Below are 17237 nucleotides of genomic sequence, written 5' to 3'. Positions count from 1 at the left end.
AGCCGTGTCAGGAAACCATCACAAAACGAACAAATGAAAAATTACAAGTTTTTATAAAAAAACTATGTCACAGTAAACGGAACTAAAACATTAAAGAAGACTTGAAATCTAAAAACCCCACCTGTCGCTTTCTGTACTTTTCCTAACCCTAAGTTACAGTCGGACCATTTATTGATGTGTCTGTGACGACAGGGAGTCACGGTGCAGGTGCTTGTCTTAGAGCCTACTATAAAATTAAGAGGTGACATGACCTTAATCATGACTTTTGAACTTCTATTCCTCGCCATGACCTCTTGTGTTATGTCATAGTCTTACAGTAAAGTGCACTTTATCTGTCTGCTCCGCATGCTTTCATAGTAATGCTTCAAAATAAGCACGATAATATGAGTCAGAGGAACCGCTCTCCCTTGAAATGAAGATAGACGCACAGAGAGGTGAGGAACCTGTTGTTCCAACCTTTTCTCGTTCTTTTTAAAGCAGAGGATAAGTGAGTCTAAATATGTGCGGAGGGTGCTTTTTAAATTCTGACCCAGACTGACCCTGACTGAAAACCTGTGCTAAAATAATAACAATACATCTGGCATCCATGAAATCATTCAGCAAACAATGACAAGTCTTTGCGCTTGCGGCCTTTTATGTGCAAATATCCAGCGGTTGTATCCTCTCCTTTAAAATCTGTGTAACAACTTCACTCACTTCAGGATGTCCTGACTCATCAGAGCAAGAAGTTGCCTTGTTGTTGTTGTTTATGTGCCCCTGAGCTCTGAGCTGACCTTGAGGACAATATCCAGTTGACAGAGATTCTCCTGGAGCTCAACAGTAGAGGTACACGCTCCCTCGTTCCTCCAGCGTGTTTTAGTGTGTCTTACAGTTTCTCGTCTCTGGGGGGCTACCTGATCCGCCCGTCACTTTTGACAGGACCCAGTTCAGACTTGGGATCTGGGGACAGAGAGCTCCAGGAGGTTTTGGAGCAAGGTCCCAATGCTGGGCAGGAGGAAGTCTGTGTGGTGCACAGGTCGCCTATGACCCAGAATGTCCTCACACTGTTGTCCACCCATTTCTCGAGGGACTGGCCCACGAGCTGGGCGTTATGCTGGGCCTCCTGCAGGGCAGCCTCCTGGGGAGGAAGCTTCAGCATGGAGCTCAGCTGCTGGAAACTCTGCTCCAGGTACAGGTTCCCTGGAGGGCCTGCATGAAGCCAGCCGTCCTCCTCTGCAGGGGGCGATCACATGTGTGGACAAAGAGAAATTAGTTACTAATTACTAAAACTGGTCTGGGTATCCAATGATAAAATTATTTTATCGACCTAAATCCTTGACTCACCTTTGCGTAGCGGCTCCTTATCTTTGAAGATTAGTGGCATGACGAGGAAGCAAACTTCTGCCACACGCTCCCATTGCTTTAAAAGCCGCACCGTCCAGGTGCCGGGCCGCAGGGGGCGCTGTAACGGTGGTTTGTACTGAGTGTACTCTGCATCCACGTCCACTGTAATCTCGTAAGAGGCTGCCACCACCAGTGCCGGGTCAATCCACACGACAGTGGCTGTGAGGTTGGGACCGCGGGCCCATTTCTGTACTGCCAGTGGTTCATCCAGAGGCCCGATCACACCACCAAAGTTACGGAATATTCTTTCCTTTGGATCCCAATCTGTGCCGATCTGTCAGAGAGAAAGAAAGGAAGATTTAGTCTGAAATAATTACGGGTAATGTGGCACAATATAGTGCTATGACTACAGCTGAAAACAATACATCTCTTGATTGATTATGAACCATTTTGGTAATCAATAAGTTAATTGAAAAGTCTCTGTTTAATGGCTAAATTTGAGAATGATGTTCCCTTTATACACTAAAGCATTGCACATATGAGTGCACACCAGTGTGACTGACAGCTAGGATCGTCCATTAGATGACTGGCTGTCAGAAAACTGACATGTCGCCGGTCAAACCACAAATCTCGAGGCTTAACAACAGACTTTGCTTTGCAACCGGAGACGACTATGGACATTTTTATATACAGTCCTTGATCAAACCTTGATAATGCTGCTGCAATCTTTACACATCAATTTGAGGGAACATGAGGTGCCTTGATCTTTTAAATTGCAGGATATAAACTTCAACAATGCAAGGAGAAACGAGCTTTGATCATAAGTCAACCTCTCCAAGTGAAACGATGGTAAAAGTAAGAGTTACTACCTCAGCGGGCACTTCCACTTACTTCCAGATTCTTCAATCTTTCAAACTCTTTAAGGTTCTTCTCGAGCACAAATGATGTTTGAGGCACTGCCCACATCTCCACTGTCTCCCTGACCTTTGACCCCACAGCCTGTACTTCCTGACGCACCAGGTAACCTTGGAAATGATCGTCGTAGAAGTACAAGTGTACCGATAGTGGATAGCCTACTGGTTCAAACCTGGAGTGAGGAAATAAACCATCAGTGATTTATTACACAGTATATTTCTAAATAAACACACATGCTTGACCCTACAAAGAGAAAGACTGTCTACCTGCATGCCTCCACGTTTTTCTGTGTAGTCGTCAGACTCTTAAGACCCAGGCGAAAGAAAGACGTGTAAGCAGTGAGGGCGGCGTCGCTGAGGGAGTTGATGCTGTCCGACTGCTCAAACACACTTTCCCAGTAAGCCTTGATGGCGATGGTGCCTGGAGCGTACTGGCCGTACAAGTGAGTGTCCAGAATTTCTATGGCCTCCTGGTTCACCGTTGACTCAAATTTACGAGCGAAGAATGTTGGACGGGACAATTGCTGTGGATGAGAAAGAGACAATAGCTAAAACTGAGCATTTAGGGGAAACTATGTGAATGAGAAAATGGTTGTGGTTCAGTTCTACTGTATTGATCCATTTGTCATGCATAAAAGTGCTGCTTGGTTTGTTCCCAAGCAGGCAAAAAAAAAAAGGAAAGACGATTTATTCTCCTGCAGTCCTGTGATTTTACATCAACAAATAAATCCACAATACCAGAAATGTCTCATTTACCTGAATCCGGATGAGGTCTTGTGGTTTGAAATCATTGGGAGAGCAACCGCACCAGTCGACAATGTGCTTGTACTGACATTTACATCCCAGTTTACGATTCCAGTTGGTGACACGCAGGTTGTTGTCCACCAGAGAGTCACACATGTGACTGTTTCCCAGCACTGTGTGATAGAAAGACTGGAGAAGAGAAAGCACATCAGTATGTAAAAATATTTCTGCTGTGGGTGAATAAACAGTAAACTGTCAGAGAAGTGCATTAACAGTTTCTAACATAACGACGTTAAATTGCGAAAGGGCACGTCTGTGTTGCACCAAACAAAGGGACATTAAACCACACAGACAGATAAATTCTAACTCCCTCCTCTCGTCTGTGGCAGACTGTGCCCAAAGGTTTAAAGTATTACATTATCTCTGCTGCAAGACTCTTCTGACCCGACAGTGGAGAACAAGCCTCAGACAGGCTTGTACATCAAACTGTCAGCTTCACCTATAACAGAGAAAAAAAAGAACACCCAAGGCTCATTTACCTCAGCGGGGAGCAGAGCATAGGAATAGAACTGCTTCAGCCCTGACACCAGGTCATCCTGGGAGTTGATGACATACTCCACAAAACGGCGGGTGAGCGCAAACCAATCAGAGCCACCTGAGACTTCCAGGCCTTCTGGGATGCTGCGCTCCCCGAGACGCCACATGTGGTTGTCACACTCATGGAACAGGCGGTCGAGACCCTGCTTTTTAATGAATCTTGAACACAGAACATGGTTGAAATTTTGTTAATGGAAGATAAACTGTGCATTATTTCAAGTCACTGATGAAAACAAACTATTTCCCCTCTAAACTGTAAAGCTGTATTTATTAAAGTCAGATGAAAACCCAAGAGCTAAGGTGGTTGTTTATATTAAAGCAAACATCCTCACCTGGCATTCTCTCTCCCGTGTGACTTGAGGAAATTCTTGTTTCTGTGCTGCGACAGGAAAGCCACTAGTTCGTCATTGGTCCTGCAGGAGGGAGATAGGGTTGGCAGTGAAGGGAACACACAGGTGGTTAGGTTTAGAGGATTCTTTGGAAATAAAAGGCTACAAAGGGTGTAGTACTAATGCTGCTATGATGCTGAAGTCACCGTACATCAGTGAGTCTCAGAGCAGCAGTGAAAAATTAATCAATAGAATGTGAACTGAAAATGGAAAAGCTGTGCAAATTCGAGGCAATACATTAAAGCAGCTGTTCTAAAAGGCTGATCCAATACACATTCATCCATTCAACGTATATTAAAGCCTCTCTACACTTTCCATATCTCCTGTCCACTTAGGGTTGTGTCTGCATTCCTCTCACAAGTACAAGCTTGTGGTTTCATTCATACTAAAATGAGATCTGGCGCTCCTTAACTGAATATCTAATCCTGCATTCTGTTTCCAATACTGTTCTCCTCTGAAGTCTACACAGTACATTCTCACAAATAAATGGTATGTGTGGGAATAGATGTGCAGTGTATTGTGCAGTTTATCCTAATCTCTGATTTTGCTGCACAGGCTGACTAACCTGGTGGGAAAGTCTGTGGCGCTGAGATTGATGAAAAAATCCCATTTCCAGTCCGCCATGGAGAGCAGGTCCTGCATGCTGCGAAGGTAGGCCTTCAGTAGGCTGGCACCGCCCCAGATAGTGACCATTCTCCAAGGTGTGGCTCGCACATTTGGGAACTGCTGGGCTATCTGCTGGACTTCTCGATGCATGTAGCCAGATCTCTGGAGGATTTCAAAACAAAAAGGTCAAACAGACGCATACACAAGTTGTGTTTCTACATCACTTATGTATGTAGTAATCCACTTTTGCGTGTATAGCAGCTGTCACTGTGCCAAGACAACCGCACAAAGCTGGCTTACCTTGAAAGACAATTTAGATTTAATTGGAACAAAAGCCACAAGATGCTTTGTCCTGCTAATCATCACGCAGACTGAATGGAAAAAAAACAACTAAAAAAGCTCTCTGATAGTGCTGCCAATGCCACTCAATTGTCCACATTGTCAATTCACTAACCTATTGGATCTTGCTAGATTAACCACCAGTTAAAAAAAAAACCTTAATCAGGATCTGTTTTCAGACCACCATCAAAATAAAAATAATCACTGTTCAGTTGTTTAGTGTGTTACTAGTCTGTCCTGTATTAAATTAAGAGTGGATATTAAGACAGGGACTGCAGATTTAGCATGGATATGTAGATGACCTGATTGTGTTTCCTCTGCAACAGTTACAATAACAGACTATCATAGTCCTCCCGTGTAGACACAGCTGGGGAAAACAGTGATGTAGGCATGGGTGTTGTGGTGCAGTGAGACTTGATTCCAGTACAACATGACCTGCTTTAGAGCCTGAGGTAAGGCTAGTGAAGGGTCTGTGATTCAACTGCCCCACTGACTTCTTATTCATCACTGCCTCCACTGAGCCTCTCCACCGTCACCTGGCAGCAGAACGGGGCGACTCAGTGGGACTCGGTAACCTTTCCAACTGCACAGGTGCACTCACAAAAGACAAAAAGACACCTGTACCTCGTTTATCTGTGCCCTGCACAAGGGATTACTGTTTTTCCCGAATATTTGACATATAAAATCCTGAGAACAGAAGACGATTTTCCCAGGAATCCTGGGAAATAAGCTTTTTTAAAACACATATCAGATAAGCCCAGGTCATTTCAGACAATACTAAATACAACACGGAAACAATATGCATATATCGGCCCCCAATCTGACCTTTATGTGTGTTATTTCTAGCATTATTAGGGCAAACAAATGTATGTCCTTCACACACTCAAAGTTTTACGACCCCGTCTCATCAACAACTCCATTAGTCATTATATTTCCTGGGAATGGGCAAAAGGTTCTGTTTGGACTTCCCAGGAATCCCATTTCCAAGGATTATAACATACCCAACACACCAGATTTCCTTGGTTTTCTTCAACCAGCCAAACATTTGTCTTTTGCCTTATCTGCTACACAAGACAGCAGACATTTAATCCATCCCTAAGAATAACCACACTTCCCCCTATCCAGGCTAATCCCCTTTACCATACTGTGAGACCTGTGAGGATAAATCTAACCTTCATAATGCGAGAAGACCTTACTGGTAAATGCATTTATGAGCTCAGAGTAACCAGCATCAAGCAATCGCTGTTCAAAGTCTGGTTGTAGCATGTTAAAGTTGTTGATGTTGCAGTGGTACACAGCAGAGAATGTACAGCAAGGTAATGTAAGGATGTAGTGTAAGGAATGTAAACTGTCCTTACCTTGTCTACGTGGATGTAATAGAAGTGGTCACGGTGGTATATGGCTTTCATGAGGCGCTTGAGCTGCCGTACGGCTCGGCCGTGGACCATCAGAACAAAGGCCACCCTGACAGGGTTCTTCACACTGGACAGGCTGTTGTCCAGCTCAACAACCTGAACTGGATTTGACAGACCTGACCAAAGACAATAGAGAAATAAATAACTCTTGAAGGTCTAAAAGGTTTGAATGATAATAGCTTCAAGGCTGGCTGTTGGAAAAAATACTGTCTGAGCGAGATTTAAAGAAAGACTTCAAATGTAAAAGTTTCTCTCTAACAAGCTTCCCACACACAAATGCTGCCAAGTGTGTTCTCTGGAATTTACCGCCAAACCAGAGGCATGGACTGAGTGTACTGCCCATGTAGAACCACCAAAAACAATATTACAGTTGTGTATTTAAGCCATACACAAGGTGCCTGAATAAACGTGAGAAGTTAAGATGAGCAATGTGATTGGCTGTGTAAAACTTATCGCATATGGAGACATTTTTATTCTGTCAAATGCTTCTGTTTTAAGTATCTTACTGACAGGAAATCTTACTCACGCATGAATAGTACATACACCTGTTAGCATATCATTCTCTGGCAGATTTAGTTTAGATTTAGTAAAAACAAACCTATGGCATAAGAAAGTGTCAATCACAATATTATAACACTAACGCAGGAAGAAGAAGAAGAAGGACAAGAAGCAGGAACTTTCTGGTCTGCATTGAGATGAGACAAGAGATTAAGAAAGCAAACCAATTAGTGCATTAGACAACAGGACTGAATTAATTTAAAATGAATGGTTTAGGGAGATTAATGAAAATACATTTCTCTTTAACCTCCTCCACCATCCCCTTGAGCTTCCATAATTCATAGTGGCCTGCAGCCCATTTCCCTGGCATTTCCGTGGGGAGTTTAACTAAATGGCAGCAAACAGTGAAGAGTTTGTTCTTTAAAAAAAAAAAAAGGCTCATTCTCCTCAGTAGCATGGATCAGGCAGGTTTGTGTTTGGTTGCTCTTTAACCCAAAGGGGAAATTTGGGTTAAAGTTTGAAATGTTATAGTGAAAATAAATGCAAACTTGCTTTGAATCATTTCTTTGTCATTTGTAGAATGATGCCTCTGTCAGCCCAATGTGCCAATGTCTTGATATCTAGTTTATAATCAAAGGCAATTAGAATATAGCAAACAAGAAAACCAAAGATATTTGACTAAAATATGAACTTCAAACAATTAACTGTCAAACTGTTTACAGCTACATTTTCCCAATGATTAGCTAACTAATTAGTTGCATCTCACACTAATTCTTGCAGCTGCGTGAATACAAAACAAGACACAAAGTGTGTTGGTACTCTCACCAGGCTGGGGGCAGAACTGAGGAAATGTGTTTGGCATGAGCCGACCAGCCTGATGTTGGCACACGAGGTTGGCGATCTCCTGTCGGCACTGATGTGAGCCGGCACGATGGAGGGCAGACAGAGCGTCCTTCCCTAAGATATCACATTTAGGCACAAAGTCACTGCTGGGGGCTTGGTGTGCACCGTCCACGCTGCCCGGCTCCCCTGGTATAGCAGCAGCAGGTAGCTTATGTGCGCCACCTGCGCCCCCTCGCATCTCGCTAAAGTTGCGGCTGCTGGACAGGTCATGGGAAACAACACCGTCCATTCCCGCACCCGTCATGCCCCGCTCCTGAGGAGACTTGAGCCTGATGCCGGGCTTTCCTCCTCGCCGGTTTGTTGCTCTCCTCAGGGCACTTGCTGCTGTGCCTCCTGTCCTCTCCAACCTGGTGCTCCATCTGCCCTTGTTCTTCCCCGACAAAGAGTTCTGTTTTTCCCAAAGTGCGCTGTCTCTCTTGGGGTCCTGGCTGTTGTGGTCCGGTAGTTTAGACCGTCGTGTTTTTCTCTGAGGAAAGAGAGAGCGAGGGAACGGAGAAATTAAAGCAGGACAGAGAGATGGGTAGAGGGAAAGAAAAAGAGAGCATAGAATAAACATAAATTATGTTGCCATTCCATCAGAGCATCTAGGACAAACACTACGGAGAAGAGGTACGGATTCACAATCATGACAGAATGACAGAAGGTAAACAAACACCTGAACAGAGACGGCAGTAGAAAGAACACCCTTGGGAAAAATGTGTTCACTTGGTTTTGTCTTTTCCCCAAATTCTCTCATGTGGGTTATTTTTAGTTGAGCCTCCTCCTTAATGCGCCTAAAGCACAGTTCTGGATACACGCAAAAGCCATGAACACAGTAAATCACTGTAGAAACCTCTGTCTGCACCCTGAGGCAAATATTGCAAAAAAAAAAAAAACAAACATGCAGATCATGTGTTCACAAACCCTTCACACATATAGCGAGACTGCATAAGCATAGCCCTCAGATGTTAAGGGGGCTAAACAGAGACTCATCTGACTTTCTCCCTCTCTATGTGTGAGGGAGGAATATCAGAACAGCAGCATGTTACATGCATATCATATGCATGTAACATGCTGCTGTTCCACATATGATATGTTATAAAAATGTGTGGACCACTGCTGTTTAGTCTGAGTGATAAGGTTCTTAATCACTGCCACAAAGATAGGCTCAATGACATCCACATGTATGGAATTCTGTGTTTGCACAAGGGTAAATGTGTGCAAATATTCAACCATTTATTTTTGCTTTTTCTTCATATGATTCATTATCCTTTATTATTATTATTATTATTATTATTATTATTATTATTATTATTATTATTATTATTATTATTATTATTATCACATGGGTTCATGATGTGCATGTTGCAGGGGCATCTTGATTTAATCCTAAGAGACTTCATAGACATGATGTGCTTATATCTGCTTTGAAGTATTAAAAAACATTTGGCAGTAACATCCCTAAAGGAGAGGATAAGGCTACAGAGTATTTGTCACAGTTGTGGGGAAAAAAAAGAAGAAATAAGGGAAAAAAGGCGTTGCATTGAAGGTTTACCGAACAGTAAAATTATATAAGCATCAGTAAGAGCCGGAAAGTTTTCGACACTTCAAAAATAGATACAAGTCTAATGTTGTTGGTGTACAAATCTGATCCAATACGAATCCAATTAAGGACACGCCACAGCAGTCAAACTAATCTGGTCGACTTCCAAAAATGTTGTTGCAGTGTCAAAAAGTGAACAGTCGCGCACAAATCACACCTCCAAAAATACAGAAGGCAGGCAGTGAAAGAGGAAAAAAAACTGTAGTTTGGCCATATTTCTAGCTGAACACCATCATAGCTTTGGCACAGCGGCAGATTCCTGGATCACACAAAAGGCCTTTCAAAATATGTACTTGGGGAGACGGAATGAAAGAGAAGAGTGAGTGGGCTGACAGCTTTCTACATTTATCACACAGTATAGCTGAATGTAGGCTCGTTTGCCTCAAGTCACAGGTACTTTGACAGCACAGAGACACTGAGAACAGAAGAGGAGTGGAGCTGTGTGATTAAGACAAGAACCAGATAATACACTGCCAGTGAAACAGCTGCCAACCAGTACAGCACAGTCAGCTACTGATTGCCAACTCCTCTCTCAGTAGGAGACATTATGGAGCTTCACATTGGTCAGTGTAGCGGGAGCCTCTTTAAGGGACTTAACTTTCCTGGTTATTGCCAGCATTTTGCAGAAACCCAATGTTCAATTAGATGGGTGAGAGGAAGACAAACTCATTTGTGTAGAACTTCTTAGCCATGAAGTATATAAATGTACAAATGTGAGCTTAACATGACACAGAAAATAATCAAATCAAATACTACACCTGATGAATCATGGTGTACTGAAACATTAGGATTACAAAATCTTTGCAGTGCAAGTAAACTGGTTTTCCAACTTCTGCTAATAATAAGAAACCCCTTTTATGTGCACGTAAACTGCTTTGTTGGAAAAGCAAAGCTAGGGAACAACACTGTGGGTAAAGCAGGTGTTTGTAGCATTGATTAGGTGACTGCATGCTTTTAAGTTTCTTTTCTAACACATATAACAAGCATGCAGCCGGTGCTAATGTTTTCTCTTATCACTACTTTTCACAGCTTTTAATTAACACCATCATGTCAGAAATGTATTGATTCAAAAGAAAGCTAAACACATCCTCCTTACTTTCCAATTAAAAGTTGAGCAAAAAAAAAAAAAAAACTTATCAAAGTTGCCATCAGCAGCAGCAGGCAGTCGGCTCTGTAGAAGAGTGTGAGAAAGCAAAGGATAATATGGGGACGACAGAGCCGTCTTCTGTTGTCTTTTCCTTCACTCTTCTTCACATGGGCTTCATCTTAATGCATGTAGCATACACAGCAAGCCACTGATTAGAGCAGATGTGAGTTTAAACTGCGCACAGAGGAATCCAGCCATGTGCGCTCATGTTGCAAACATTACAGGGAGCCTCCCTGACTGAGTGAACATGATTCAGAAGTGACATGATGATCGGTATTATTTTTTTTACTTTGTATATTTTAGTTGTCAAATATCCACAGACCCCCTGCACTGCCATTTACGTAGATGCTTGCCAGTGCCAACATTCAAGTGAGGGGCAGGAAGCAGCAGTCAGTACATGCACAGTTAAATTCAATTGGACTTCTATCCTTGCCCCTGAATGCAACCGCTAGTGGTATTATTTTTGGTCCAAATCCAGTGCTACTGCCCTCACAACCCACGTGTGAGTCTGAGGCATAGGACAGCAAATGTTTATGTTTAAGGGTTGTACAAACCTACGTAAAGTACAGTTAACCACAACCCTTATAGACATTTGTCTTCAACTTGTCCAAAGCATGTTTAAGCCTGCACCTGATGAAGCAGCAGAGATTATGGAGGTATTATAAAGCAGACGTTTCATGCAGAAGATGGAGTGTAAAATGAACATCTTCTCTATGACATGATAATACAGGTGTCACATGTTTGTTTTGTTGCAATGCAGCATATATGTTGGTGTATTTGCATAGGAGCAGGAGCCCAGGGTCCAGGGAATTAGGCTCTGTCTTTACAGAGTAGCTTACCTGCATTGACCTTGATAGATTTTAATGGTCAAGACTAGGGGGGAACAACAGAATCACAACCCTTAATTTTCCTCTTCAGTGGAGTGTAGACGGTCAAACTTTCCTGACTGTTGCTGCCAACCCACCCTGCCCACCTGTCCATGTAGGAAAATTGTACACACTTGCCACTTCTCTACAGAGAGATAGCACACTTCACTCTTCAGGTTTCAGCTTGCCCTCCAGTGGCTTTATCAGTGTGGGTGCAGCTGAAGAAAAAGTAACTCCTGTACATGCAGTCCACCACAAATCACATCTGTTCACAGCTCTCCTTACCTAACAAGCCAATGCTTCAAGATTCAGGTGTTCAGAAGCAAGGACTCAGCTAAAGTTAAATTAATACTTTCAGTAGTGTGTGAAGGAAGGATGTGACTCTTAACTTCTCTCTGGTGGGTGGGGTGAAGGTCACAGAACAGATGGGACTATGTAAGGGGCCTCCAGTAAACAAGCAGAATACATAATAGAAGTGCTGCTATGTTATTGTCAATTTCATGATATCATGACAACTGAAGTTTCTTGATGCTGCTGCAGACTCGCTCGTTACCTCTGCAGATCTAGAATCTAGATGACCCAAAATGGCAGATGACAGTGTTGGTGACAATGGAGAGAAGAGCATGATTGAAGGCAAGATAGATGAAGATTTTAAAATTGTCAATGTTCAAAGTTACACAGAGCCTAAAGAAATCTCACTCACAGCCATGAAGAGTTACATTACTATCACAACAGATATTGTAATCATAGTATTATTGCACCCTGACTGAGCATTTCTATGTCATTACACACCTATAACACAGAGACAATAACAAAACTGAACAGTTATAACGTTTGGATGGACCAGCTGTGAGCGGTTCAGCTCAGTGTTTGTTTCAATGAATCGTCACTGAGTCCCACACTAAGTTGCATCACTCCACAGAGATCTTCGCCCTGCAATCTGTCAGTGAAGTCAGGGTTCGTGTGTCCATGTTGTTCCCCCCTCAGTGACTTCAGTTGTAATGTACACACAGTCACCAGTGTTACGACCATTCATATGTGGCATTTTTATACCGTTACCAGCGACAGAGAGACAGGACTGGTTCGGCTGTACTGAAGTGTTTCGCAGCAGCTTCCCCCCCCCCCCCCCCCCTTCGCCCCCTCCCAAGCTGCCACCTTAGCCAATTCTACCTAGCATTGACTGAATCATAACACACGGATGAGCTAAGCTAAGCGCTAACGGGCGACCCAGTCACTGTCACACAAGAAATAACCAGAGAGCTCATGTCTTACCTCGCCCTCGCCTTCCTCCAGACTCCTCAGACTCCATACAACCAGCCCTTGGACCAAAAGGATAGTAAGGGCGGCAGCTATGGCTAGTTTGTACCGTCGGAGGAGCTTCTGGACTCGAGCGCTAGCCACCATCTTTTCGACTCCAGTGAAGTCTACGTTGAGCGCGTGCACGGCGCATTCTGAGCTGCGCGTGTACGCGGCGTCGCTCAACATCCTCGTGAAGAGCTCACTAAAGTTAGTGGGCAAAGAGGCGCGTGACAGTTTAAATATTAGGTTTTGACATGTGATTTAGGTAATAAAACTTAGCTTACTTTTGTTGAACATTCTCTATTTTTGGTTTGCATGGCAACTTCTTCCCACGCTGTATCTCAGTAGGTCACGTCTGTTTAAAAACATAGATTTTAAAATAATAAAGTTGCGCTTCTCTTCTGCAACTCCTGCACATTACCATCCCGCATGTACAGCTTAAATTCTATTGTTTCCCTTTGCTTATCCTTACAAATTAGGTTAACTCTATAACTCTATATCTTTATTGAGCCTTTTTTTTAAAACATGTATATTTATTTTCTTGTTAACTGAGTTTGCACTGTACCAAAACACCCACTAAACCAGATTCTGATTCTTATTGGTTGGTTATTAAAGTATTATTAAAGTAGCAGAAAGTATTCTGGGCATATTCAGGGTACTTTAGTATGTTATAATATATAATATATATGTATATATATGTGTGTATGTATATATATATGTATATATATGTATGTGTATATATATATGTATGTGTGTGTATATATATATATTTGTATACATATATATATATATATATATATATATATATATATATATATATATATATATATATGTATATATATATATATATGTGTATATATATATATATGTATATATATATGTGTATATATATATATGTGTGTGTGTGTGTATATACACACATAATTTTACCACACCATTGTCTTACTGTGACCAAGGGCACCAACATTGAAACCATACATATACCAGTTGCTGCAATATTGCATTGCACAATATAATATTATATGTTGCATAAATATAACAGCTAAAATATACTCATTTATTGGCTGCGCACTGGCTGATACTGAAGCTAGACGTGTTTCCCATTCCATGAATACTAATCCTACATTTTCACTCATTGTATAGAAAATATCTCAGGACGGGATCCCCCGAAGTTTCCACGGAAACGGGACTGCAGCTCAGGCATCCAGTGTGTCAACCTACTGGTCTGGGTGCAGTAAATCACACGGCAGTTGTCTACTTTGGACATGGCTTTAATATAATAAGGAATGTTGAAATTACGCACGGATATTAATGGGTTTTTTTGGGGGGGGAGCCTCGGAAATCTTCTCTGCGCACAATATTGTAGTTGGGGAGAAACTTGGTGTAAATCATCCTTTGCGTCCTTTGTTTGTTGGCGTTATAGTGGCACTATACTGAGCGACACACAGACGTGACGCACTCCGGAGAGGACGTCATGTGTCCACGAGCTCACCATCCACTGTGGCATGTTTATCGTCGCGAGGAGTGAGTGGCAGAGCGCATGAGGACTTTCAGAGACAATGACGAGGAGGGACGGAGCCCAGCTCCGTTTTTTACCCTCTGACGTGTAGTCTTTAAAACAACAACAACAACAACAACAACAACAACAACAACAACAACAAAAACATGAGAGTCTTTGTGTTGAGGATGATGAGCTCAAGAGGATTTCTGAAGGCATCATTAACAGGTTACACTGAGGAAATGTCCACAACTGCGAGTCCAACCAGTCCCTCCTCTCTGCTGACATCGGATCAACTCACTGTGGTCGCTGCGTCTTGTAAGTAAAACTCATATCATAACTCATAAAATAACATATATAATTGTATGTAATATGAAGAACAGCAGTTTAATCCAGGGTGGTGTTGGAAATGATAGTTTTTTAAAGCCAGACACATGTTTGTGTTGTACTAAAAACGTTTTTAAAATACTGTGTAAATATTTGGTGATGGGAAAAGTAGTAATTTAATCTATGATTTTGTCATTTATCATGTATAAACTGTGAGTTAAAGTGATGTGTTGTTTTTTGTTATTCATGCTGCAGCTGTGTGATAAGGGTTGCACTTTTCATTTTCCATGTGTGCTGACAGAAGATAGCACCTAAAAAAGCTCTAACCCACAGTTAATGATAGAATTAGTCATTATGTCAGGTCTTTTATGTACCTTCACACTGTAATTGCTCGTCTTGACAGACAGGTATAGAGCAAAGCATTCACATTGTAGAGACAGTCGATCAAAAGTGAGTCACCACCTCTTTCATTTATAGACACAAAAGTTGACTAAAGCTTTCAATTTGGTTTAAAAAAAAAAAAACCTCTGTGTTTTGTTCTTTTGGAAGTTGAACCACAACTTCTAGGAAAAGAAAAAGTGATGCTGCCTCACTAATTGTGATGAATATGTGCTTCTTTCACACAGTCTCTTCTCTAGTGTTCTTTGTGATCGTCGTGGGGCTGCTGTCCATTATTTACCGCAAGGATCCACAGTGCTGCAAAGTCCGCTCCTATCAGCGGCCACACGCCAATATGGTAAGAAGACAACAAAAAGCACAAGGTGCCGTTTTTGTGCCGAGTTTTCTTCTTTTTTTTTAAGTGACCTGCATGTATAGATCTCTTCCTGATCCAGCTCCACAGCCGTGTGCACCCTGTTCACGTTCAATTTGCATAGCAGCCCAAAAATAACTTGAAATGAAAATTGGCAGACAACGACTTTGCTTCACTGGAATTATCTGCTCCATCTCTAATGGACTTGGACAGAATTTGCATGTGTACCACGTAAACTGAAGCTTGTTCAGCACCTGTGAAATGAAACAACTGCAAATCGTATTGAGTTTTTACTGGTATGGCATGTGAAGGAACAAAAACAACCAGATATTTTTCTGTTTTTAAGGGCGTGTGTCGCATTTTTCACCCCACTGTATCTCTCTCTACCTGCCAAAGATAACTGTCTGTGCATCTGTGAAGCTGCAAAGACAGTGGAGGGGCCGAGATGGAAAAGGAAACACAAACACTTTACAGATGTAACTCTTCACTTGTTGCCCATTCTCTCCGCTTCCTCTTCCTCCCATATTTCACGACTGTGAGTCCCCGAGGTCAAGTTTCAGTGTGTTATCTTCGCATTGCAGAAGCACAACTCTTAACCCCCCCCACACACACACGTTACACAGACAGGAAGCTGTGATCTGTTGTGGTTTTAATGGAGAAGGCCTGTTGTCCCAGTTAAGGAACTAAAAGAGCATTTCCCTGGTACAGACTGATCATGGCCCCTTAACTGACAGGTTAAGTGCATTAATCTGCACGTGACTGATTGTAAACTAAGTGCATACTTTTTACAGATTTCCAACCGATAGTTGTCCGATCCTTACATGTAACTGACCGTTTTCGGTATGCATTGTTAGCAGAGACAGAAAGTGAAGGTTCATTTACGAGGGAAATGAACACAGACACTTTCATTGTGTCCCTGTGGGACATTTCATGTCCTCGACTTCATAGTCACATACCTTTCCCTGCTTCAGTTTGCACCATGAATAGTGGACAGACCCCACTGTGGGTGTTGGGGACACAAGAGGGACAATGGAGCTCCTTTAAGTTGCGGCGTTGGAAAAAGGCACACTGTCGCTGGGCTCCTCCCCCGACTTCAACACTGATTTTACACGGTTGTGCTTTTTCACACTGACTGAATCAATGGCAGGAGACAAAAGGACAACTTCTATTCCCCCCCCCCCTCTCGCTTTTTTTTTGGCTTTTTAAAATTACAAACCAGTGAAGAAAAGTGACCTTTGACATCATCTTTTTTGGTGTTGTCTCTCTCTCTGTGAAATGATGGGAGGGTGAAGGCAAAGGGTCGTTAGAGTGCGTCACTCTAAGTGAGAGTGATGTCATTGTTTGAACTGGCCTGGGAAAATGATAGATCTGATTTTTAATACTCCTCGATTTAGTTACTGAAACGCCCACTAAATTTTTGTGTCATCCTCAAAAAAGAAGCAAGTGTTATTTGTCTTACACCTCATGTCCTCATAGTGGATTTAAGTCTCAGTCAGGCAACAAATTGACGTTGTCGTAATGCCCGACCAAATCCCATGCAAGGCCATAATGTGCATTGGAGCGTGCTCGTTAAGAGGTACCTGCTGCAGTTCCGAGGGGATAGAGAGACACTAAAAAGACCACACCGTGTGGTTTGTTGCCTAGGGACCCTCATGACACAGTGGGACATTGCATTGTTCTCCACACAATGCGACTCATTCAGACCCAAGGCAATTACCTAGCTTTCCTGTCAGACTTTTTTTTAGAGGATTCCTGCTCCTCATACAGTGAGACGCTGACATGTCTTGTTTTTAGAGAGGGGGGCGGCACTGGGAGGAGGCAGCGGGTGGTCGTCTTATTGATTAGATAATTTATGGTATTGCTAAAACAGCCAGTGTCTACAGTGATTAAACAGGGCATGAAAATCGGCCAATTGGGCTGAAATTAGTGGATTTTTTTGACTAATTACAGACTGAAGAGCAGGCAGAGGCGCAGCTTGTGAACAGGCAAGGCAGGCTTGGGGCCCCGAGCTGATAGGGGGCCCCCAACACTCTTTTTAC

General features: G+C 42.5%; 1 protein-coding gene across 1 annotated transcript; it reads right to left on the bottom strand.

The window, feature by feature from the left end:
* Window positions 1–889: 889 nt before the first annotated feature.
* On the bottom strand, window positions 890–12736 carry xylt2 (xylosyltransferase II; the record flags this gene model as incomplete). Its single annotated transcript, XM_083896910.1, has 11 exons — window positions 12596–12736; window positions 7651–8194; window positions 6271–6443; window positions 4533–4735; window positions 3911–3991; window positions 3521–3737; window positions 2994–3170; window positions 2505–2761; window positions 2215–2410; window positions 1324–1657; window positions 890–1212 (listed from the first exon to the last, which is right to left on the bottom strand). The coding sequence occupies exons 1-11, from the start codon at window positions 12725–12727 to the stop codon at window positions 890–892; spliced, it is 2637 nt and encodes an 878-aa protein (XP_083753036.1). The 5' UTR covers window positions 12728–12736.
* Window positions 12737–17237: the final 4501 nt, after the last annotated feature.

This window comes from Microchirus variegatus (genome assembly GCF_963457635.1).
Source record: "Microchirus variegatus genome assembly, chromosome: 10".
Lineage (NCBI taxonomy): Eukaryota > Metazoa > Chordata > Actinopteri > Pleuronectiformes > Soleidae > Microchirus > Microchirus variegatus.
Note: the sequence above shows the minus strand (reverse complement) of the source record. Positions and strands in the feature narration are given on the sequence as shown.